The sequence below is a fragment of the Hippoglossus stenolepis genome, chromosome 14 (assembly GCF_022539355.2).
Source record: "Hippoglossus stenolepis isolate QCI-W04-F060 chromosome 14, HSTE1.2, whole genome shotgun sequence".
NCBI classification, from domain to species: Eukaryota; Metazoa; Chordata; class Actinopteri; order Pleuronectiformes; family Pleuronectidae; genus Hippoglossus; species Hippoglossus stenolepis.
Genome location: NC_061496.1, coordinates 19,106,292 through 19,131,122, shown reverse-complemented (window position 1 = coordinate 19,131,122; position 24,831 = coordinate 19,106,292). Strand labels below are relative to the sequence as shown.

At 42.7% G+C, this 24,831-nt stretch overlaps 1 protein-coding gene across 1 annotated transcript in view; it reads right to left on the bottom strand.

Moving 5' to 3' along the window:
- The window catches only part of ncanb (neurocan b), a 153,554-nt gene that overhangs the window by 102,894 nt on the left and 25,829 nt on the right, over positions 1-24,831 (bottom strand). Inside the window, exons 2-4 of the mRNA XM_047343242.1 lie at positions 14,386-14,468; positions 3,113-3,336; positions 2,832-3,000 (exon numbers count right to left, since the gene is read on the bottom strand). Coding sequence (XP_047199198.1) covers positions 2,832-3,000; positions 3,113-3,336; positions 14,386-14,458 — 466 coding nt within the window. The 5' untranslated portion in view covers positions 14,459-14,468. The remainder of the gene's footprint in view (positions 1-2,831; positions 3,001-3,112; positions 3,337-14,385; positions 14,469-24,831) is intronic.

Genomic DNA, 24,831 nt, shown 5'->3' with positions numbered 1-24,831 from the left:
TATTTGAATTTCCATCCCTCCAGACACTTAAAGCCTACATCAGGCAACGCTGAGGCGGATCTGGAGGCCTGTGTTCCAACTTGGAGTGTACAAACTATATAGACCCATGCTAAAAGTCTGCTACATCCCAGAGGTTGCACAAATAATTCCGGCAGCTTTTCGCCATGCCCAGTGCTGATGTACTATCTATTGTCCTCACCACAGACAATGGCTGACACACACAATCAATGGCACTGTGTTGTGATTGGTGAGACGCAGCCAATTACCCAGTCAATATGTGCCAAGAGGACGACGGACAAACAGAGAGACGGCAAGACGGAGAAATTAAAAGAGGAGAGGGCATCTCGCTGAGGCTTAGACACTCAAGTAAGTTTATGAGGAGGGCAGTTTGGATTAATATGATATTGATATAGCCGAGCAGTATCAATACCTGCTAATTAATACGTTGAGCACTGAGTAGAATTAGTGTGAAGACGGCTGCGGTCGGCCATGTAGCGTGACTGCCAATTAAGACTAAGCCCTGGAAATGGCTACCCGTCGCCGGCTTTGTAATTGGTTTCCCTCTGAAGGAGTGGTTTTCATAGCGTGTTAATCGATTGGCCAAAAGGGGGAGGACACGGGTTCTCCCAAGCGTGGTGACAGGGGTCTTGCTCACTAAATGTAAAGTGTTTTTATGGAGAGGGGTTACAGTGCTCCGCCCGCCTGAGACAACCAGAAAGTATTTTGCCTGAAATATGGAGATTATACAGACATAGAGGCTCATGCCAACGCATACACACATGCCCATGCTTCCACATATGAGCCGTGTGCAGGCAGTAGAATGGAGGCTATGAGCTACTTTGGATTGCAGACTGTGTAGTCATTGTAGCGTGCTGTGTCTAGGGCTACTGGGCTTTTCCAGCTGCTATTCGCATTAGCATGGATTTGTGGCGAGCAGCAGCATCATGTAAAGTGGCTAATGCATTGTCTGATTCCCTGTGGTCATTATGATAATAGCTTATTATTAAAAGTAGCGAGTGACCTGGAAAGAATCTGATGAAAGCTCTGCAGCTAAAATACTCTGACACAGTAATTATTGTTACACTACTGTGAAGTGCCTTCTGGTGGTGTGGTGCAAAAAAACGGGTGTCCTGGAAACGGATAATTCACTAAATGGGTTGTCTATTTAGCTAAGCCACTGAGAGCAATACAGAGCTCTCGGAGTAACACTATTTGTCAATAGCGCAAACTGCTGGGTTCCTAGCTTATTGGTTTCATTATGCTTTCAGTGCATGAACAGCACCTGAGTGGCACCGGGTCAATGATGCGTAATGTGTTCTAGTTGCCTCACCTTTTCCCCCATCATCATACATTCTGCACGAACAGTCAACAGCCCTGGCTGTAATGGCTGTATTAAGTCTGACATGGAAACCAGGGTCATTATTATTCATAGTGGCGGACCTTGAGAGCAACGAGGGAGCTTTAACAACCGAAGAGTGGAGTGTTGATGTGCTCAGACAAAAGCATGTGTAGGTAAAAACATGCATATTGTCTATAATGAGATAAATGATGTTGAGTACTGGTTAATTACTATGACTATAATCATGATTACAAGAGTACTTTCTGCTTGCCCTCTTATCCTCCCTCTCTATATTACAGTAATGCTTTATGAGTATGAGTGTCCACTATCAACATTCCTAAACAAGCACCATCTTCTATGCTGTGGTGTGCTGGGGAGCAGGCATCAAAGCTAAGGACGCAAACAGACTAAAACAAACTGAATAAAAAGGCTGGATCTTTGGTGGGGTCAAAGTTAAGCACTTAGGAGGAAGTGGCAATGGACGCAATGGCAGCAAAACTACAGACAATCACAGACAATGAATAAAAAACATCTGACAAGCTAAACAGCAACTTCAGTCACAAACGCATTCAACCACAGTGGAGCAGTACAGGAGGTCATTCCCGTCAGAATTTTCAGCACCGTAAAAACATTCATACTTTGCACTGTGTCCCCCGAACATTACATTATCACACTGTTTGTCTAGTACTTTTACTTAAATATTCTATCATATCTATGAGGGGCGGATCCAGGGGCGGGACCAGGGGGGCACTGGGCCCATCTGAAATCAGATTTGCCCTTGAAGTGCCGCGTCATCTCAGTTTTTCTATTATCTTGCATTTTCGAGGAATTCAATGTGCTTGAACAAGGAACAGTTTTCAAAATATACTATATGATGTGTGCTCAAAGCTATGGAGCTAAGGACTAATATGTGGGATCCATCGATCCACATTAAAAGAAAACATAGCTATGGCAAGGTGTTAACTTCAAACTACAGATGGGAACAATCTTAATCTTTGCTTTATTAAGCACCTTGGTCAATACTTGTTTTTAAATGTGCCCATTTAACAAAAATATTTTTTAAAATTATTTTTAAAACATTAGCAACATTACAAATTTTGTTTGAATTTTAATGGTATATTTCTGGTACATAGTCAAAGATATGGTGTGTTATATCCAAATGCACCAATTTCCTCTGAGTGAAGTTGTAGCCACAGCAGTTAATTATTTGATGCTTAATTTAAATACTTCATCAAATCTTTAATTACTTGTGTACAGGCTTAATTGGTCTTTTGTTACCTCAATCAATTAATGAGAAATTAGATTTATTAGCTATCAAATTGCTTAATTATACTATATAACAACTCCTGGGACCTTATCATAATCATCAAATTCCCTATGTTAATACAGTACACTGTTGAGTGAAGGTATGCTCGAGCACGAAATTTCCCAACCCAAGTGTGAGTTAAATTCAAAATGGCTGTCTTAGGGTAAAAGAGTGTGCGTTATTCACCTGTGACCTCCAGGGGAACTGTGTCCTGCTCATCGTTGATGCCCACCACGACCTCACAGCGATACAAACCAGAGTCACTGGAACGCAGCCCTGTCAGAGCAAGACTGGCATTGTAGCGATTGATGCTGTAACCAGGCAACGTTACACGACCTTGGAAGGACTTCTTCACCTGAGAGAGGACAGGCGGGGGGGGAGAAGGGAAAAAGGAATGATGAAAATGAACGAGGTAAACAACTAAATCACCACTGAGCCAGACACTTCGCTCTCATCGGTAGTCGAACCTTGACCACATTGTCCTTGGCCACCAGGACGGACTGTTCCTTCTGCAGGCCGTCAGAGCCTCTTTGGCCCCAGACCTTGGTCCACTTGATCCTGGGCGGTTCATGGGATGAGCTCTGGCGGAGGGTGAAGAGGCAGGGGAGGAGAACGGTTTTGGATAGCTCCTCGCTTATGGTCAGATGGGTCACTTTGCGCATATTCACCACAGTGTCGGCACTGGTCACGCCTGAGGAGAGCAGAGGAGAGAAGATAATCAATGCCGTCTTGTAAATGAAGCTACACAACGTTATTTCTCATTACGTTAAAGAGATGTTGGGTAATTGCTTCTTGTAGAAGATAACATGTGCTTTGCTTCCAGGTTCTTTTGTTCCATCAGCTCTTCCTGATTGTGAAGAAAAAGGGAAAGAACAGAGGCTCATTTTGCCTCTCAGATTATTGCTTATTGATCCAGAGGACCATTACTTCTCTTCCTAAAACGTGGGAGGCAGGCAAGTCTTTTCAGACACCATACATCACCGTGATATACATTATTGGATCAATACCAACCACCTCTTTGCAGCCTTGTAACACCTGCACCACAGAGATACAAAAATCCCTTTCATTAATGCAACTGATGACAGGGAAAGGTTATAGTCGTAGGAGAATGTGGTGCATTCAGAGCAGCTCGTTATCTGCCATTTTGTTCTGTAAAACTCATTTTACACCGGTAGTCATACCTTCATATCCTACTCTAATCCTCTGTCACCTTGGCTGAAAAGACAGAGGTGCTTCATTTACAGTGGAATGGGAATCCCACTCTAACACAATAGTAATTGAGGTTATCATCTTTGTGCTGCTAGCATCTGTGTAGTACATGCGTTTGTGTCTGTATATGGTTATCCAGTGTGCACGGCGTGTGAGGTTTAACGCCTCTTTTCCACACAGTTTCGTGCTCGCAATTCCGTTTCATACACTTCGCCCCCTAGTGTTCAAGAAACTGAAATCATTTTCTTTAGGGATGGATATAGGAGTCACTGCAAACATGGGAGAAAGCGAATTTTGTGAATTTTGTCCACCACAAAAGTTAAATGTTTTCAACGTACATGAGACAATCCCGAACCGAAAGAGTGTGGGGATGGATGTTTCGCAACACATCATGGATCATGGAGGTTGCCATCAGAATAAATACACTTCTGGTTCACTCGCATGTGGTAACAAGACGTAAGCGTTACACCTCGTCTATTATCTCTGTTTCCTTTCTTACAGAATTACTCCTGAGGAAACTGCTAAAACAAGACACTAAGTCTCATCGGCCCCAAAGTCCAGCATCAGTACATTCGCAGTGAGCTTGCCTCTTTTTATCCATGCCAACGTTTTACAATAGGAAACCTAATGTTAAGCTGTAAAAATAAGTGAAGCATGAAAGAGAACAAAGTGAGTAAGATGAAGGATCAGAAAAAAACAACTCAGTGGGTGGGACCAACAGTAAGGTTGAACGTCGGAGAAAATGAGACAATTGATTTCTTTTCATTAGTGTCAGTATACAGTGCACACAGTGTGTGTGGTCCTGCTTGCACGCCTGTTTGATTGGATGCATGGTAAAGCGCTACATGCTACAGCCGTGGCCCCTCCTGTCTGTAATTAAATGGCAGATTGGTGGAACAATGTCTTTCCAGCGGTCAAAGGCACACTGCTGCGAGCGTCACTCAACCTCTCCGTCCGCCTCCCTGCTCCGGCATCCCTGCCTCCGTCTCCTGCTATTCTCTTTTCCTGCCTCCTCTCCCGCAGTACGGCAGCCTGCCAGCTTTCAAATGAGCATTTCAACTCAGCTTTTCCTCACATCCGACAATTTTTCATCTCATTTTTGTTTCATGTTTAGCTTTTGTACAAAGATACAATGCATGTTTGTCTGATGTTTTATTTTCAGGATTTGATTTGTCTCTGAGCCGCTTCATCATTCAACTTTGGATGACTTGCCTCGTCTTTGATGCCATTACAGTGTCTCACACACTCTCACTCACACACTCTCACTCACACACTCTCACTCACTCACTCACTCACTCACTCACTCACACACTCACACACACTCACACACACACACACACGATAGTGAATGTGCCTTCAAACACATACAAATAGCAAATGCCTGTCATGGCTCATTCCTTCAGATGTTATGCTCAAGCTAAAAGGTTGAGTGTCTCTTCCCTGATACCTTAGCATCAACCCTCTCATAAAATCTTCCCCTCGGACACATGAAGGCAGATAACTGCCCACTTCTCTGCTTCTCCCACTGTCAACGTCTTAGACAATGTCTCTGAGCTACTGATCTGTGTCGCTCCACATGCTTGTATCAAACAGGACCTGTGCTTTGAATTGGCCTCTTATTTAGAGTTAAGCCTGTTGAGTGAGATGACCCGTGAAAATACATCAGTCTTTCAAAGGCAGGGGGATAAGAGGAGAAGAAAGGGGAGGTGAGGAATAAATGAGCAAAGCACTTTGGGTCACTAAGAGCTATGATCAAGACAGTTTCTGAAGGATGATATTACTATAAGAAAAAAAATAATGTATTTTTTGGGGGGAAATACACCTATGGATTTCAGCTGAGACTGACTCGCGATTGGTCGGGGCGCATGTATCGCCGGGACCTTGATCCTGCAGCTTCATCTCCTGGTCACTCCTGCACTGACTCTAGCTCCAAATAGGAAAGATGGCAGCATTCTGGATATCGGGAGGAAGTGGGGTCCATCTTTATATACAGTCCATGGTTGAGCACCTCATTTTTACATTTGTCATTTTCACACTATTTGACACATATAAACAAACAAGATATGTGTTGACTTTAGAAGTGCAGATTTAGTATAATTTGACAGAGTTAGCTGTTAGAGACTAGCTGTTGTACTGCTTTCCGTCTTTATGCTAAGCTAGGCTAAGACATGAGAGTGGTGTTGTTTAACATTTAAACAAATAGGCCAACGCATATTTTATCATATTAATATCATCTTATTTATAATGTTGGATGAGCATTTCTTTTATTTGAATGTTCTAGACTGGATTTTTTTTTTTTAACAAATGAAAAATATTTTACATCCCACACTAACTGCAGGTTAAAATGACACTTTGAGTTACAAGACATTGCTGAACACAAACAGTCTCTTTGAACACAGTTTGTGCTCAAGGTCAGTGTTGCAATATTCTCTGCAGTGGGAGTAGGGTTACATAAAAAACGATTCACTATTAAATACCTGAAAGAAGCAGCAGTGTACTTTTTTTCTCACACTGACATGGGGGCAAAACAGCGAATGGAAAAGATGAACAGGCACAATTGACTCCGGCAGAACACAGTGCAGGAGTGACAGCGGCAGGAGGAGGCCAGCGAGGGAAAACACAAATGGAAGTGAAAAAGGTGGAGACGTGTAACAGGGGGAATTGGAGTGATGCAACGTGGAAAAGGAGTCAAGAGGAGATGATGGAAAAAGTGGTGATGCATTGTTGTGTTTCGGGAGGCACATACATGCTCTCACAGACACACACACACACACACACACACACACACACACACACACACACACACACACACACACACACACACACACACACACACACACACACACACACACACTTAAACACATCTTTTAGAAGAGGCGATCAGACTCCACTCCCTGCTCTCCCTGCTGTCACTCTCTTTGCCTTATCCCCCTGGAGGATGTGGCACTCATCTTTGTTTACCACACAGTCACGCATGTGCCCTTCCCTCTCAACACAGAAGACACTCGCTGAGTTAGTCCAAGTGCGGTCCAAGAAGAGAAACTGCAATTTCTCCAACACCTTGCAGAGACCTTGCATGGAACAGAAACAGGCAAATGTCTTCTTCAGCTTGGAGGCATCAACAATGTTTAATCTGCTTGCCAGTTTCCAGCCAAGTTCCACCCGGGCGAGCACCATTTAGGTAACATTTCGTTACGTATGTGCCAGCCTTCACAATCGCAATCTCATTCCCACCTCCCCCCCTTTCACTCTCTCCGTCCACTTTATTTGGACAAATGTTTATCTTTGTTTGCCGGCTGGTGCAGTAATTTTCACAACTAAATCACCTGAAATCACACAGATTCTTCCTTGAGATTAGATTTAGATTCGTGAAGGAGACCAGGTTAAAATAAAACAAAAAGCAGAAACAAAAAGCAGAAACCAAACCATTACTCTCCTCCATCATGGTGATTGGGCCCCCCCAATTCCATCGCTACCTCAAATCTGCATTTAGATGGAAATGTTATCACAGGCGTAACCCCAACAAGACTGCCGTTTGTTTGGATATCTATTTGTGTTTCATATTGCTTTTTGTTGTCCTTTTGCAAACAAGGCTCAACTGGATGTTGGGTTATAAAAAGGAAAAGAAAATACTGGAGCTGAATGTCAACAAAATGTAGGAAAGTGGTGAAAATGGGCAAAGCTAAAACTCCTCCTAATGAAAACATCGGATTGTAAAGACGAGTCAGTGTGGAGGACTTTGTTTAATGTTAACAGGCGGCTCTTTTATTGACCTCGTCGCGTGTTGTGTCTTTGTCAGTGTGCAGCGTTAAGAAAGGGCAGGCTCGTCGCTCCAGCTCCACCTGGATGCTGAACTTCCAGCAGCTTGCAGGTAGAGCTGGGATTTTCTTATTTTCTTGCTGCTGGGTCACAGTGCGGCGTCTACGTGATCATCACCGTTGGCCCATCTGTCTTCGCTTTAGAGGTGCTCTCGAATTATTAAACACAGTCGGAGAGCCGTTATGTGGCTGGCACGGGGCTGCACACAGACACAGGGTGGGCGGTAATAGCATTTTCACCGCAATACGAACACAATCAGGAACATCATTCCTTCTTCCCTTCCCTTTTCTATTTTTCTTTCTCTCTCGCTTTCTTCTGAACCATTTTGTATACTGTTTTTTGATAGAAATGTATCATATTTTATATGTAAAATCTAAGCCTGAAAAGTACCAAGTAAAAACAGCCCACAGACTCATGCAGTGGAGTAAAACTGCAGTGGATATTTAGGGTTGAAGAATGAAGTAGCATAAAATGGAAATTCCCCAGTACAGTACATAAATAAATTCAGTTAGATTCCACCACTGATCTCCAGGAACCATGAATATACAATTAGATACTGTATCACCTTCTTTCTAAGTAAGTCCATCTCATTTCATCATTAAAAAGTAAATATTACAAATCAAAGATATAACGAACAGCCTGTTAAATTGCTATAAAACACATGGTATGTAAAAAAAAAAACATACAAACAAGAATTAAGCGAAACTTTGGAACGAGGAGGAGGAAGGTGAATCATTTTTTATCTCCTTATATGAATAAAACATTTCAGGAGCATCTGCGGCAAGTGTGGGTTTGTTTTTTTGTGCGACTGGATGGTCTGACAAAACTGTTCACTGTTTTTATTGTTTTGTTTTTTGGATGTGGGGAAATGCATCCTTTTAAAAAGACCTTGCTCGACGTGCAGAGACACACAGAGAAAACAAGGGACAGGGAAATGATAACATGAACAGAGCGGTGGCTGCTCTAAAACACTGATACGCTATCGTTTAGGCGGAAAGATGCTCAAATGATAACCATGGCAACAGAGGTACCATGGATGGAGTAAGGAAAGAACTTTTAAGCATGGCAGAAAACATACGCATGTATGCAAGCATGCGCGTGCAAGTGTACACACACACACACACACACACACACTTCTATATTTGTGAGGACGCTCACTGAATGCATTACCAAACAACCCTTTGAGGGAGTCGGAAAGTGATGATTGGCCAAAAAGTGAGGGGGAAAGAGTCTCATAGGTCCTCAGAAAGATAAAAGTACACACACACACACACTACAATGCTTTGGTGGCCTCTTCAAAGAACAGATCTGAGGCTGCGTAGTGTATAATGTAAATTGAATGAGGGGGTGTCCTGCTTCTTTCTACTGTGTTTGATCACTGGTCTGTGTTTCACTGCAGTGCAGACGCCTTTCCACTACAGGAAGTGCGCGGACACACACACACGTGTGTGTGTGTGTGTGTGTGTGTGTGTGTGTGTGTGTGTGTGTGTGTGTGTGTGTGTGTGTGTGTGTGTGTGTGTGTGTGTGTGTGTGTGTGTGTGTGTGTGTGTGTGTGTGTGTGTGTGTGTTTTCATGTTGCCTGTCTAAACACAGCAGGTCTGTCAGACAAACATCATGCAGGGTATTGAAATGATGTTTCCATGCTGACATTGTCTGGTTTGCGATCTTCTCCCCAAAACCATCCCCTCCAACTCCTACCCGCCTCCTCCTTACTCCCTTACCTTCCTTCCTTTACTATTCTCCGCCTCCTCTCAGCCACCTGATGTTTTCTTCTGTGCTATATTTCTTCTTCCCATACCTTCCTGTCTTTTCTTACCTTCATCTCACTCGCTGTCTCCTCTCTTACTCATCTCCTCCTCTATTTTCCCCATCAATCCAGTGTTACTTCCCCTTCCACCTACTTTATCACATTCTCTGTTATTCTCACTTTAACAGTGCAAGTTAGTGAAAAAACATCCCCAGATAATTTTTACTGCAAAAACAAAACTGTGAAGACAGGAAACAATGCTGTGAAGAAACAAATAAATATGTTTGCATGCATCTGCAGAATATAAGCTCTTAATTGGTTATTGTTCTATATATGATCACTCACATTTCCACTTCCTGCTTCCAAGTCTTACGAGATCTGATGTCTAACGTTGTAAGGACTCTTAGCAAAGACCCAGAATACCAATTTGAGACCGGACTGTCGCTATTGTCCAGCAGCAGCTGAACTAGACCAGTTCAAAAAGATTTTGTAAGCACTATTCATTTACACACTCAGATTTATAAACATAGGGCCAAGGTTGAAAAACCCAGATAGTGATCAGGCCTTCTGCATAATACCACCTGAGAAAGAACAACCATCAGAAAGAGTTGAACCCAGTTCGTTTTTGTTACCACTAAGCAGACAGACGTGGACCTTGTTTGTCTAAATGTTGACGGTCAACATTTTCCACTAAGCTTGCATTGGACAAGAGTAACATTTGTAACCATGGAATATAATATATACTCAAATATGGAAACTGTGTTCAGACAGAAAGCAAAGTAAAATTGTTGCATCGTATCATTTGCACAAATTTGACCACATCTGGACAGTAACTGTGTAAGTGGGAGTGTTCCTGTGGGGTTTTATTCAAATTATTTTGGGGGGCCTCTGACTGGTCTCAGATCCCACCAGAGGATTCTCTACATTCACTCTGTAGGTTTATGAAGCCCATTCGCGAAGCCCAGGGATATGTGCACATTTTCTGATGCATTTCTAACTCCCATAATTTTTTTTTTTTTGCATACGAGTTAAATCAATTTGTGCTGCCCAGGGTGAATTTGCATCTAATTATGTCTTTCCATTAACTCGGGATGCAACCGCACCGCCTCGACAATTCGCTTGATGTTCGCTTGATAATTACAGTGAGGACCTGCTGAATGTGGCCCTCGGCAACACAAAAGTTTGCCCCCGTTCATTTTCTGCTGGATATGAGGGAGCGATTTGGAAAGGCATTGTGTGATTACAGGTGACATGTGATTGACTGGTGATCGACTCGAAGAGATTAGATTTTTTTTTTTTTTTTAACTTTTACGGAAATGAGGGATGAAATTTGCCTGAAGGAGGAAAAAAGGAGAGTAGGAAATTTACCTGCGGAGCACGAATGTCTGTGAAGGAGACGATTATTATTGCAGCCTCTGGGATCCCTCTTTTTTAAGTGCTTCCTTTCAAGTGCTTAAGTGACTTTGCCTCTTTCACCCCCTCCTTGTTACTCATCTGTTTCCCATCTTCTCATTTCCCATTTTCCCCAATTTTCCAATCATTTACTGTAAACTCTTATCATCCCTCAAACGTGTTTGGACCGGGACACCCTCCTCTTTCCTCCTCCTCTTTTTCCTGGTCACTGCAGCTCTCTCCCTGTCTGAGCCGACTCCCAACCAGGCCATGTCAGGAGCTCCCTGCTGCTGCTGTGACTAATTCTGCACCTTCTGAGGCATAATGACACATAAATCTTGTGTAACATGCAACATCTTAAATTCATAGCTACTTACAGAAGAGCATGTACCAAACGTGCAGGAATGCCCACGTGATCAGCAACCCAAACGCATCCGAGCAAAAGGCTCGCCCCTAATCTGTCCTACTCCCCCTCACGGCCACCCGCTTTCCAATCTCTGGGCTGTCAAGCACAGTGTTGTGGGGTAAGCCTCAGTGCCAAGCCTTCCTCTACTCCTCTACCTCCCATTGACTATTCCCAGGGTCGCTCAGCCAGAAACAAAAAAAAGTACAATGTGCAGGAAGGTTGAGGAAGAAAGCGAGAACAGGAGACGTTAACTAAACTCCTCCAGAGCAGAGGAGCAGGGAGTATTTGCATGACATACACTCTCTGACAGGCACATGTATTGTGTGTGTTGTCAGGCTCCTAGGAGATGCCGAGTGTTTGTGCGTGTGCGTGTATACGTGTGTGTGTGTTACGCTTCTGCTGCTCTGCAAATTGGCTGCCTAAACCACCTGGCAGATGTAACCTGAGGGTTTCCTCACAAACATAGACCCACGCAGAGAGAGACAGAGGAGTTGGCTGTATTTTCATCATCTCTGACTGTGAATCTGAGGCCCTGAGTCACAGAAAGGCCCCGGTGCCAGGTCGGTGGATGTAAAAAAAAATAAATAAATAAATAACTTTTGCCGCAACAGAAGCCAGAAACAATACAACACAGAGAGGAGCAGACCGCTGGGGAGGCCAACGGGAGCAACGAGGAGGCGTGCATTCTGTCCTATACGTGCACACAAACACATGCAGATACCCAGGAAGGGAGAACAAAGGAGACAATAAGGAAGGCAAAGACGGACTGAGGGATGTGAATCCGTGTTCTCTTCCCTGCAGAGCTCTGTGGTATGGATGGATAAACTGCCAAAGAGACGTGCAGGGGAGGCTGTGGAGCAACCAGACGTACTGATAGTGAGAATGAGTTACACACAAGTTTCTGTGTAAGTAACTGTAAGACGGGGTAGACATTCTTTCCTGTATACCCTATCATGTGCTTCTGCCACACTGACCTTCTCAGTAAAAGAGAGGGTTTAAAAGAAGTCAGTAAAACAGATATACAGAAAGATTCTAAATGTCAAGTCTCTCTCCAGAGTTTGGACAATTTACTGACACATAATAGGAGGATTAAGATCCTAAACTTCAGCTTTTCAGCCGAATCAAAGCTCGTTTTAATGAGCTTCCATTTCAAAAGGTCTGACTGCATGAATGTGAGCTTCACAATTTTGTTTTCCATATTTTTGCAAGTGCAGTAGTTCAAGGTATCGACTCTGTTACATCAGCGTGACCAGGTCTAACGTGTGAGGCGACAGCTACAACAGAGCACGACTACGAATCACAAATTCTGACCATTCTTTCCTAGAGATCAGGTGAGTCATTATTTTTCTGTCTTCTATAATTTGGCTAAACTAATTAAGCTACTAGGTGGCACGGTGGTAAAATGGTTCTTAGTTTAAATCCCAGGGCGGCCTGAGCCTCTCTCTGTGGAGTTTGCATGTCCTCCCTTTGTCTACATGGGTTTTCTTCCTCACACAGATCAAAGACATGCAGAATGGGGTTAAGTTAATTGGAGACTCTAAACTGTCTGTATGTTGGAGCTGTGATACACTGGCGAGCTGTCCAGGGTGTAACCCCGCCTCTCGCCCAATGTTGGCTGGGATTGGCTCCAGCCCTCAAAGGATAAACGCTATAGATAATGGATGGATGGGTTGTTGTAGTAGTTTGAAAACACATGTCTGAAAGTTTCATGAGCATTTTCCCAACAGACTTCTCTCTATGAATGAAAAGCACCAGCATGAAGACATATTTTTCTGCCAAAGTTAGAACAGTGTTGTTCTATTGTACTTGAGAATTCTCTGTTTGTGTGAATCAGTTGTTTTTCTCATTTTTAACCAGTGTGAAAAACCAAGGGGAGAAAATCAAACACTGAGCTTTTCTCAGACTTTCTCACTGGCTTATTTTCCCATGTAACAGTTGAATCAGCTGTTACCAAGCCACAGTCCACAATGAAGACCAAACGACACCCACACATTGGTGTCAACTGAACACAGGACAGATTTTAAATTGATTGTTAGTCATGAATATTTGATGTGATTAGATCAGCAGACAATTAATCAGCAGATATTTAGTTATTAATCATTTAAAAGCCATTTTTATGGAAAAGCACCAGTTCCTGGTTCTGTAATGTGAGAATGTATTCCTTTTTACCTCATCTTACATGTATAAGAAAGTAACAAAATATTCAATTTGTTGACCTTACACTGGAATCTTAATGATTTTCTAAGCTTTAAGATACAGACCATACAAACAGCTACCTGTGACTTCAATTATCTGAACAAATGTGGCAGTTGAAGTTTCTCAATGCTTCTCACTTGGAGCGCTCAGCCTACAGCACACAGTGATTGCTTGCTGTTTGGCTTCCTCGAGTTGATGTGGGATTTACTCATCTCTGATTGGAGGGACATGCTTGATTACCTTACTCACACATCACCCTGCCTCTCATCCAGTCCCCGTGTCCTCCCCCTGCGCTGCAGACATTCATCCCAGATGAATCGCAGTGAAAGCATCATTTGTCTCATTGTGTGCATCAAGGTTGGTATGGAAGTCATATGTAACAGGGCCATACTCGATGGTATTTTGATCCAAGGTGCTTCGTGTATTGAAGTTGCATGATGAGGGGTGCACAAGTTGCGAAAGTACAATTTAGAATTCAAATACAGATTTTCAGATGTTTGGGGCATTTTTGGGAAGATGCAGTTAAGAGCTGGGTAAGAACTGAACTTGCAGCCGATGCGTATGAGATGTAATGAATAAATGTTTAATGTGTTTTTGTTCACAGCACGTGGACACTGGGGTCGGCTCTTATTGTGAAAGCTCTCTTAATCATCAGGAGACATTTGTGCTCCTTTTTTTCTTTTGTCTTTTGTTTGTTGGAAATGTAATTTACGTGCCCACTCGCTCGCGGTGCATTCTCTGCACAATCTCCTTCTGTTCACATATGGGCTCATTCCAACACTATCCTACAGCCCCTCCAGATTATCCAGTTAAGTGCATGTCCGAAAGCAGCTGATGATTTGTGTGGCAGAACACTTGCGCGAGAGACCAGAGGTTACTGGCTGGAAATGTTTGGTAGAATCATGCGAGGTTCTGCACAGCACACTGAGGCTCCGGTGACGGGGACGGCCTCCAGTGTAATGAGTACTCACCACAGACTGCAGTCTGAAGCAGAAGGAGGGCCAGCAGGGGCTGCAGTCCACACACAGGCAGTACACCCTGCATCCTGCTGCACCTGGACACAGACGAACAGAGAGGGAGAGAGCGTGAGTTCACAAAGGAAACTGGAATCAACACATTCGCCCCGTGAGGGTTTTCTAATGCACACCGTAGACTTGGATAAGTCACTCATAGGAATTCCTTTTCATGGGATTTTGTTTTCCTCCTTTTCTCTCGACAGGGCCTCAGGTTACAGGGTTGTCAGTTCATTCTTCACTTTACAGTTTCATAATGTGGGTGCGCTGAAGCTCTGACTGTGATTAAGGGTTTTTAAGAGCCGTCATGTTTGATCTTTTGCAAGTATAATGTAGAAATGTGTTTTCTTTTCATTTCACAATACTTCACAGAGAATGATATTTTAAGGGCTTTGTTTAACTATTGTCTTTAAAAGTGCATCACTATTCAGGTTTACAGGGTAGTTAACCCTACTTTAACATACACTAAGGAAAAGGAAGAAAAAAAAAAAAACACAGGATGAGTGTGTTGAAATGGCAGATTTCCAGGGTATTACAGAGACGCATGATGCTCACATTATACTGAAGAGCTCCAGCTTCAACACTGGGTTGAAATCTATGTTACCATGGAGCCAATTGGGCTGAACACTGAGGCTTCGTTCACACTGGTTTTCATTTCAAAAAAAGTGTTTTTTAAATAAAACAATCTCCATCCAGACAAGCATTTTAGCTCCGTATCAGAAATACTTTCCGTTCACACTAACACACTTGAAAACACATAACATGAGCATTCAAGTGCTTAGTTGCAGAAAATACGACATGAAGAAGAAACAGCAATGTCTAAAAGTAAGACCAGAGTTAATAATAGATAGTAAAATTTTGCATTGGTGTCCAAATGTCCTGATTTCTGCCTGTACCGCCAGACTGTGCATAAAGATGGACGACCTCTCTCCACTTCCTCCTACTATCCAGAAATAAAGCTAAAAGAGCACCTAGACGAACGCTGCCACCTTGCACATTTGGAGCCACAGTCTGCACAGTAGCGATCAGGGGATGTAGCCAGGTCCCACAGAATCATGCAATCGACCAATCGTGAGTCAGTTTCTGCTTTCAATCATAACATTTTATCCTGTTTTTATAGCATCAAATAACTAATTAAAAACAAACTTACTAGACAAATTTTAACTTGATTAAACATCAATGTGGTAAGAACTACTTAAATGACAGAAACCTTGAGAAAAATGTATATGAAGTGTACTTTGACTTTTTAGTTTGGTCCATGTCCCCTCCTCCAACATGGAGGAGGCGGGATTTATGACCTATACTGCAGTTTTCTGCAGTCTTCAGAACCTTTCAGTTTTATCTGTGTAGCTACAACAGCCTAGAGCGAGAAAGGAAACAAGAAATGGAAACAGAGGTGAACAAGGCTGAATTAATTTCCTTGCACTCGTGTGCGTGCGTGTTTATGTTCATGTAAATAAATCTGTGCATTTATTTTTGTGAATTTGACTATTTGCTACTGTAATATGTGTGTGTCACAAGAGCCAAGGGATAGAGACCAAATGAGGTAAGTCAGCCAGCGCCGTGGGGCCCCAGAAACCCTGAGTGTAAATAATGAATGTGACATCTCCGGAGACACGGCGGGCCGAGCGGGGCCCGAGGACAGGAGAGCAGTTTGGGGGAGGAGGAGGAGGAGGAGGAGGTGGGTTTGGCGGCTGGTAGCAGAGATGCTGGAAACAGATAGCCAGTGTCAGTTACAGCAGCGCTGGTCACTCTGAGTCAATCTCAGTAGATGCAGCCAAGGACAAATACACTGACCTCGTACCAAACAGCTCTGCTGAGCCACAGCTGAAGCTGAAGCTGATTTAAATGTGTAGGAGTTTGTTGTGCATTCACAGTATATGTGACAGATACAAATCATATAACTAAACAAATCATTTAGTACTATTAAGGTAGGAAAAATAAACTACTATGGGTTAGTTTACTTGTGTAAAATGCTTATAATCAGGAAATCAGCAATTTTTCCAAATTGGTGTCAACTTTTTAAGGCCTTCTATGACTTTTTTCTTAGCTTATTATCTGTGCCATCTAACAAGCATTTGAATGCAGCTATATAAGTAGCTAACTGTCATTTAACTCTAACATTACTTTGACATTATTGAAGACAACTTTGGAGCCCATCGTTCATCGTTTGATGACAAATTAGTCTCCGGGGGCAACGGCAAATGTTTTGGGGCTTGAGGCTTCAATTTGCTGTTCACAGTCTGACCAGCACATTGAGATGTGAGAATGGAGTATGAGTTTTTTCCCACAACTAGCGAGTTTAAACATTATTATAATTTCTATCAACAGCTATCAGCATATGAATTCAGATAGATACGCTGATAAACAATGCATTTGATCTCCACATGGACTGATGGCAGCCAAAGCCTTCTCACACGTGATTGGTCGAACTAGCCCGCAAAATCTCCTCCCCCGCCTACAGATTCTGTAAATTAAAATGCAGAATCTTTTTGTCGAGATTAATGATGATATGACTCAAGAAAACCCTAATGAGTTGATTTTCATTGCTAGAGTTTACAGAAAATGCTGGCTTCCTTAAATGAAGGGAACAAGAAAACACATTCAATAACCTCGAAGCCTGAGGTATCGTCTCCTCTGTGTTGTTTTTCAGATGTTTTGTATACTTGTATCCAAAGTCTTTATTTGGGATATTTTGCTCATTTTACAGTGATACTGAATTCGTTGAAACCCTGAAGCTTCTTTCATGTGCTGCTTTGTTGTTGGTGACAAAGGGGAATAAACACGCCTCTTTAACAACAGAGCTGGACCTCTGACTAATGATTCACAGCATCACATTCACAGGGCCTGCTCTAATTAGATGGGAGATACACAACAGACCTGACATTACACTGGAGAGTAAAGTCTGGGTTATTAAAAATGAAGCTAAAAGGACAGTTTGTGTTTGTTGTATTGCAGCTTTCATAAATCTCCAATTAAACTGTGCATGGATACAGAAAGGCTACCTGGACTGCTGCTTTGGCTTTTTCATTATACGGTTTAAAGCCCAACCACAATGAAAACGCAAGTGATTCTTCTTTTAATGAAATACTGAGCCAGTTTCATACCCTCTCTTTTTTTTTTCTTCAAATCTTTAGTTCATCAGTAGCAGCTCCTCATGTGTGCTCGCAGGGTCAAGGCTATGTTTACTGTGACTATACTAGTATATACTCCATCTATTATTTCTTCACCTCTCTCTAAGCGCACTTACTCTGCTATTGATTATTATTACATTGAGGCCTTTTCTGAAGCTCACACATTCACGACGAATTCAAAGTGCAACAGCTGAATAACCTTTTCTTCCTCTTTTGACTGGGCCTCTTCTCGAGCATATAGCAGAGGCTCTGACCTCTGTGTTGCCAGATCCGTGCCCTTCTTTCCCTTTGTGATGCATCGTTATCCATCTACTGTATCTCCACTGTAGGACTCCTGCCATTAGAAGAATCCTAGTTTCGTAAATGTAGGTGTGTGTGTGTGTGTGTGTGCAGAAGCAGGTAGGGGACAGGCAACTTGCTGAAAATTCCCTTGATTCAGACCTGACATTACACTCCCTTCTATTGTAGACTCAGCTGCACCCCCCACACACACACACACACACATCCATAGCCACAGTTTGGACGGTGATGGAAGATGTAGGTTGGAATTTTTCATTGCAGTCTTATATTACAAAGGTTTGATTAACTTGATTATAAATCAATTTCCGTTGAGCTCCGCCTAAAAAAAATGTGATTGTCCAATCATAACTTAGCAATCGCAGCAAGGCACGACTGTCGAGCTTTGGGTGTTCTTCTTTTGCTGAGCTCTTTACTTAGTTGTCGGGGAGTTTACACATAACTCCGGCCAAACTAGTTTTAGATTATGTGCATTTGCTTAACTTATTGGTTATCATTAATGCTGCTTTTTCTCTTTCCTTATAAAAATAAAGTAGTTTTGAAGCCTCTGAACCCTTCCTCGCATATGTTGGAGTTAATAACATTCATTTCATGTTTGCTTGACTCTTATTCTTTACTTTACTTGAAGGGACCTGGGAGAACGAACACCTCTGCCAAGCCTGATTGGCCACTATCTCACCATATGGTATAAACATGTATTGAGGCCAGATACATCCAGATCATTAGCGGGATCTGCAACCTGTTTATAGATATCAACACTCTACACATGAAATAATTTTGTTCATATAGATTTCATATTGAAAAATCCCCCAAAATTTCAAAAAATGCAATGTTAAATGAAATGAAAACTAATTCCTTGATCAGCCCCTTATTCAAAACCTTGAATAATGGCCTCTGCTCCACCCGAAATCAGCTCAGCAGTAAAAACATAACCTCCTCCAACCATGCTGTTCCTTATTAGGTGGTGGAGATATTGATTTTTTGAATGAGCTATGTTGCTGTAGCGTCAGTATTTATATTAAAGACATGTGTTTAAGATCTCAGAGGATTATGGTTTAAGTCTAATTAGCAAGAAACATTTAAAAGACAACTCACGGTTACAGCATAAATAATATATCCTACGCTGTGGTTGATATGATTTGCTAGTGACAGACGTACTGTCAGTCCACAAAATCCACGATGGTTGGCTAGAGATGAGAAGATTTAATTTACTTTCATGAGTAACTTAAGACCCGTTTAAAAAAATGAAGTGGTACATTTAACATTGTCATCAGAATAAAATGCACGTGTGGGTGCGATTACAGAAAGACTGACAGAGGTAGCAACAGTAACTACAGAGAGCGGGATTAGTGGACTGTCATTCAACATTTAAGTGCCAACTTCTCCAAACTTAACCTGAGGGATCTAAATCAGAGTGAGTGGTAGCTCTCCTGCTGTGTTTAATACCAGCTGGAGAGATCCAGCCAGGTCTCCAAATGTCAGACAGGTGCACTGTTCCCTACCAAGCCTGTCACCGATACTGTAGTTGTGACACACAGAGCAGGAGACAGACAGCTTGGTGCTTTCAGACAGACAGGCAGACAAAGACACAGACACACCGGAGAAAGATCCAGAGCCAAGCTGTTGCACTTTGTTTTCTGTCCCTGTCAGTAACACCGTCAGAAGCCCGACCTGCAGCCTGTCTCGGAGAAGTCAGGTCTGGTCCCATCTGTCGTTCCCGCTCACCCTCCACCTTATTCTGTCCGTCTATATTTGGGAAAAATTTAGCTGCCAATCAACGTCTGCCACCATCTGCGTCCACGACTCACAATTTCTATGTTCTTTTTCTCTCTTTTACTTTTATTTCCCTTGCTCCTCTCAAATTGTTCCGTCACTCTTCCCCTCACCAGGATGCATTATTAAGTGGGCTCATTAATCACTCAGGCTGCCTGTCTGTCACTCCATCACCACACATGGCTCTTGTTCCTGCAGCATGTATGAGCGCTCGCACACACACACACACACACACACACACACACACACACACACACACACACACACACACACACACACACACACACACACACACACACACACACACACACACACACTCATTCAGGCATACACACAATGGCGCAGGTTTCACAGGGGGAGTTAGTCCCATCAATGTCTATGGATAAGTCCTTTAGAGTGAAAAATGAGGCTACCCTTCAGGTGACAAAAGACTGTTTTCCTTCCAGGAGGATATTACCAAGGTTTTTAGTAAGCAACCTGTCAAACTGCGTCAAACATAAATGGCTTTAGTGCTTCGGAATTTTCTGCACAAATGGGGCCGTTTCTGCATTTGCACCTGTCTTATGGAATACATCATCCTCACTGTGGTTTCTGTTTCTTGCCGTTGCTTGGGAGGTGCAGTATAAAAGCACTTAGATGAAAACAATGTATGAGTGGGTGGCTACACTCCGGCTGATAAAACCTGTACAAGGTGGAACAGCAGGACTCCTCGGTTTCCGCCAGGAGAAAAAAAAAAAAAAAGAAGAAGCTGTGGGCCAGAAATGAAGACACTGAGCGGAAGACAATCCAGATGAGTCACTGATAACACACTGATAAGCCCAATCACCATAGAAGAAAGAGAGAGGTGGCAAAGACAGAGGTTGTGAGGGGACGAAAGAGGTGGTGGGCTGTTCAGAGGAAGACGAAGTCAGGAAAAAGAGGGTGCGAAAATAGAGAGAAGGGGGGAGTTGACAGGGAACCAAAATCTTACGCAGCCATAAATTTCCCCTGATGCTTTGCTGGGCCTGTCGTTGTATGTATATGCTTGGAGGAGAAAGAGAGCTGGAAGACCAGTGTGAGACTGTGGCTGGGCTCCCAAAAATGAAGAAATTGCCATCTGATTCAGAGCCCACCATATGGGCTTAGACACAGCACACGCCAGAGACAGTTTCATTCCATCACAAGGACTCGCACACGTGCACACTCCCACATACACATACACACATGCACTGCGCACACACAGGCAGTAACATTTTCCTCATACCGCCTGAGAGGAAGAGGAAGATGCCAGTTATGAGGGAGGAGGCTTCCGAGAGTTCTGCATTATAATGAAGTCTGCGATATTATGAACACTGAATGTGCGGTGTACAAAATACCTATGGGAATGCAAATGTACCTGTGCACTTGTGGAGTGTGAGTAGAGTGGAGAATGACATGAGGAATGACAGATGCTCGTGAGAGAGTCTGGAGACACGCACTCAGACACACATCTGCGTGCGTGCACATGATAGAAACTCATTAGCGCATGCATCTGTGCATACGTCTCCACTCAACACACACTTGGATGCTTTTGGTTCTATTTTATTACCCTGCATGCTGGTGTGAGGGGAAGCAGGGTTGTTTTGTTTTTTTAAACAAGAGAAAAATTACTCAGTCTTGGTGGTTGGAGGGATTATTACTTGGGAGGGTATGTGCAGATGAATTACTTCAATTCAAAGGTCAGCGTCAAAAATACATATTTTCTGAGATATAATAACAGAGCTCGAGAGACAATCTAAAGTTTCTATTGATCAGATGATTATTCCTGATGATATAATATCATATGATAAGGGACGTCATGAAGAAGTAAGTCACAATGGAATCAGAAAATGGCATTCTTCATTGTGCCTTTTTTGAGGCATCTCTGCATCCTATGGCTAAAGAGACACGACTTAAAGTTTCTATAGATCGAAAAATAATCAATGATGAAGTAGGATTGATATCACTATGTAAGAAGATGACAACTTATAGTATATTAATACATTTGCTTAATCAATAAGATTAGAGACACCATCTATAGCTTATTTAGATCAACCACTCATCATTGTGTCATAATGACATCATTATGAAATATTACAAGATAAAAAATCTGTATTGCCTGATTCAGGTCTTAAATTTGCACAGGCAGGATATGCATCATCCCTCCATGTCACTTTTGGAATCAGATGAGGACCCAAATGCAGACGCACGGCTGCCACTTTTAATTTGAAAATCGAACAGTCATTTTGGACGTGGGGGGAAGAGTCTGTGTTTAACCTGTAGTGATGTGTTTGAATTCAAAATATACAGTCGAGCAGCACATCAGGAAAACGCAGGACAATGGAGTCAAAGATACACAAGGAATGTAACAATAAAACTAAAGAAAAAAAGAATTGTGAAACAATGTTTTTCATTGTTACTGTCTCAGTTTTTCATCATTCTCTCAATAAGGTTTTACTGATACATATATATAAATATTATGATGTAAAACTGTCTGTTACTGTTATGTGGAAAGGTGCTATAGAAATGCAGATTATGATTAATACGCTCTCGTCGTGCTCACATGAAGAGTGCAGTTAATCAGGAGTTGGGCAAAGACCGACAGAGGGATGAAAGGAAGGACGAGAGAGAGAGAGAATAAAAGCAAGGATGAGGCCGTGCTTGTTCAGGCGTTATCACCACGGAGCTGAAAAGTGCTGTCAATTAAAGTTAAGTGTTTTACTGCACAGCGTGCACGTATAAACCCACACATCGCTCACTGTGCGTTAAGTAAGTGCTTGGGGTGGAATCAATGTTTTCATTTATTGGCTTTTTTTGCAAAAAATTCTTCAATTGGAAATAAACATGATTTTCGGGAAAAGACAAAGGAGAGAGGCTGAGTACCACACAACACCAGGCTCTACCGCACAAAGCAGAGATGGCATTGCTGAGCAGTGTGATGGTGCAGAGCAGGAATAAGCTTTAGGGCTGCCCAAAACTATATAGAAACCTATTACTTACAGCTGAAAACCACCGCGCTCTCCCTTATTGATAAAATGCAGCTGACCACCGGCCAACAAACAGCAGGCACCCTGGTCAAGAGAAGGCTGGAATCGACTATCACTCATTTGTTTTGTTAAATGCTTTTTGCCTTGCTCTCTGTGGCTGGAAAAGACAAGGTCATCTCGTACATGTGAATTGAAAAAGAGCGAGGGTGAGAAATGGAGAAGAAAAGATGAGAAAAGATCTTGTGAAAGGGTGAGATACTGTACCGAAGAGAAAGGAGGGAGGGACGGAGGGAGAGATTCTCTTGAAAAATGAGGTGACACAAAGCTTTGTACGTGCAGGAAGGGCGGCCAGGCAATTTTCAAATGTCTGAGGCTTCTCATTTGCCGAGCTGCAAAGCCACTTTATATGGTGGCAAATGTTAAACTTGTTCTGGGCACATCAAGGTCTCCTTGGCCGCCTGCTTGTCTTCGCCTGGAATTTAAATGCGTCTTGAGACGAGTGCACAGGGAAAGAAAAAAATGCCCGACATCTTGTACACAGGAGTTTAAGAATGCAGAGTGGTGAATACAGTGTCACACGAAAGACAAAAGACTGTCAGTCTACTCATCCCCACGGAGAGGGTGTGGATGAAGGACAAATACATGTTTTCAATGACATTTACTTTTAAAATCGAAATGAATGCTCATTAGAAGTTCCAAGAGTCCAAGGTGTCACCTCCAGATGATTTTTATATAAAAACACAATATAATGATTCAGAATCATAAAAAAAGGTGATAAGATTTTTTTAAATTTTAAACCAGTGAATGCTTGTGAACCCTTTTCTGTTAAAATTAACATTTGTATTCGTCATCAGTAGATTTCCTAGGTTCTCTGATCAAAAGACTGTAACTAAATATTGGCAAATCTAGCTCACCCATGTATCACTACCGTCTCTGTCAAGGTTGCTTACATGTCATATAACACACAATAAAGCATGAAGACATTAAATTATATCTATTAATATATACTCATCCCCTTGTAGTATTTTTATGCCATGGTTCATTATTAAGTCAGATGTATGACCCACATCCTTCCACACACACACACACACACACACACACACACACACACACACACACACACACACACACACACACACACACACACACACACACACACACACACACACACACACACACACACACACACACACACACACACACACACACAATATACCTCGTATATAGCCGTATGTGTTTGTGGTGAAAGGATCTTATCAGTTTATTAAGGCAGGTCTGAGAGCAGGACATATTTCACTGGGCTGGCAGCCAGGTTTGTACTTCTCCTCCACTCCACTCTCACCCTTTTCCTCTCTTCTCTACATTGTTTCTTTTCTCTGTCACTCCACTCCGCACTGTATTTCCGCTCTCCTTCGCGCACATTGCTGTAATGTGTGTCTCTCTCTCTCTCTCTCGCTCCCTCTCTGCAGGATCCAGGGGCATCTGGGATTCAGTAAATCCTCGCTGTTGACTGCAGGCTGTAAAGACTCCTCAGTTAATCAAAGTCAGTGGAGCAGGGACACTGAATCATGCCGGGGCAAAGGGCCGGGAGTCCGTCAGAACTCGCACTATCAACCCTGCACCAGATCCCCCCATCAGAATAAACACAGTGGTGGTCAATTGATCAGCAGGATTTTTATCAGATGAAGTGTCATGAGCGAGTTGGAGCTTGGCTCTTGACCTGCAGCCTTGAAGTTGCGTTGGTGGAGCGCAGAGTGATAAGTAAATACTATGGTTTATGTCTTGGAGTCACACTGCATCATGCGGATATGGTCTTTATGAAGAAATACAATTATAGTTTTACCCCGGTGCACATGCAGGATGATTCATGACAGACCCATGAACCTTGATCAGGAAGGTAATGTCTGTATGTTAGGTCACAAAGCCCTCTAATATATCATGCAATAACTAAAAACAGCAAATATTCCATTCTTTAACCTGACAAACTCTCCCTTCCTTCATTTCTCCTCCTCCCTTGTCACACCGTTCAGCCACACCAAGAGACCAGTCTGATTAACAGAGGGATGAGAGCTGTCTGTCGTTGAGGGAACTCATCTAATCATCTCGTGTATTTTTTCTCAAGGAAGTTGAGAAGCAGCCTGGGAGATGAGGAGGGGTTGGAAAAGAAGGGGAGCGATCGATGGAATAAGGACAGATATTCAGATACCCCCATGCGA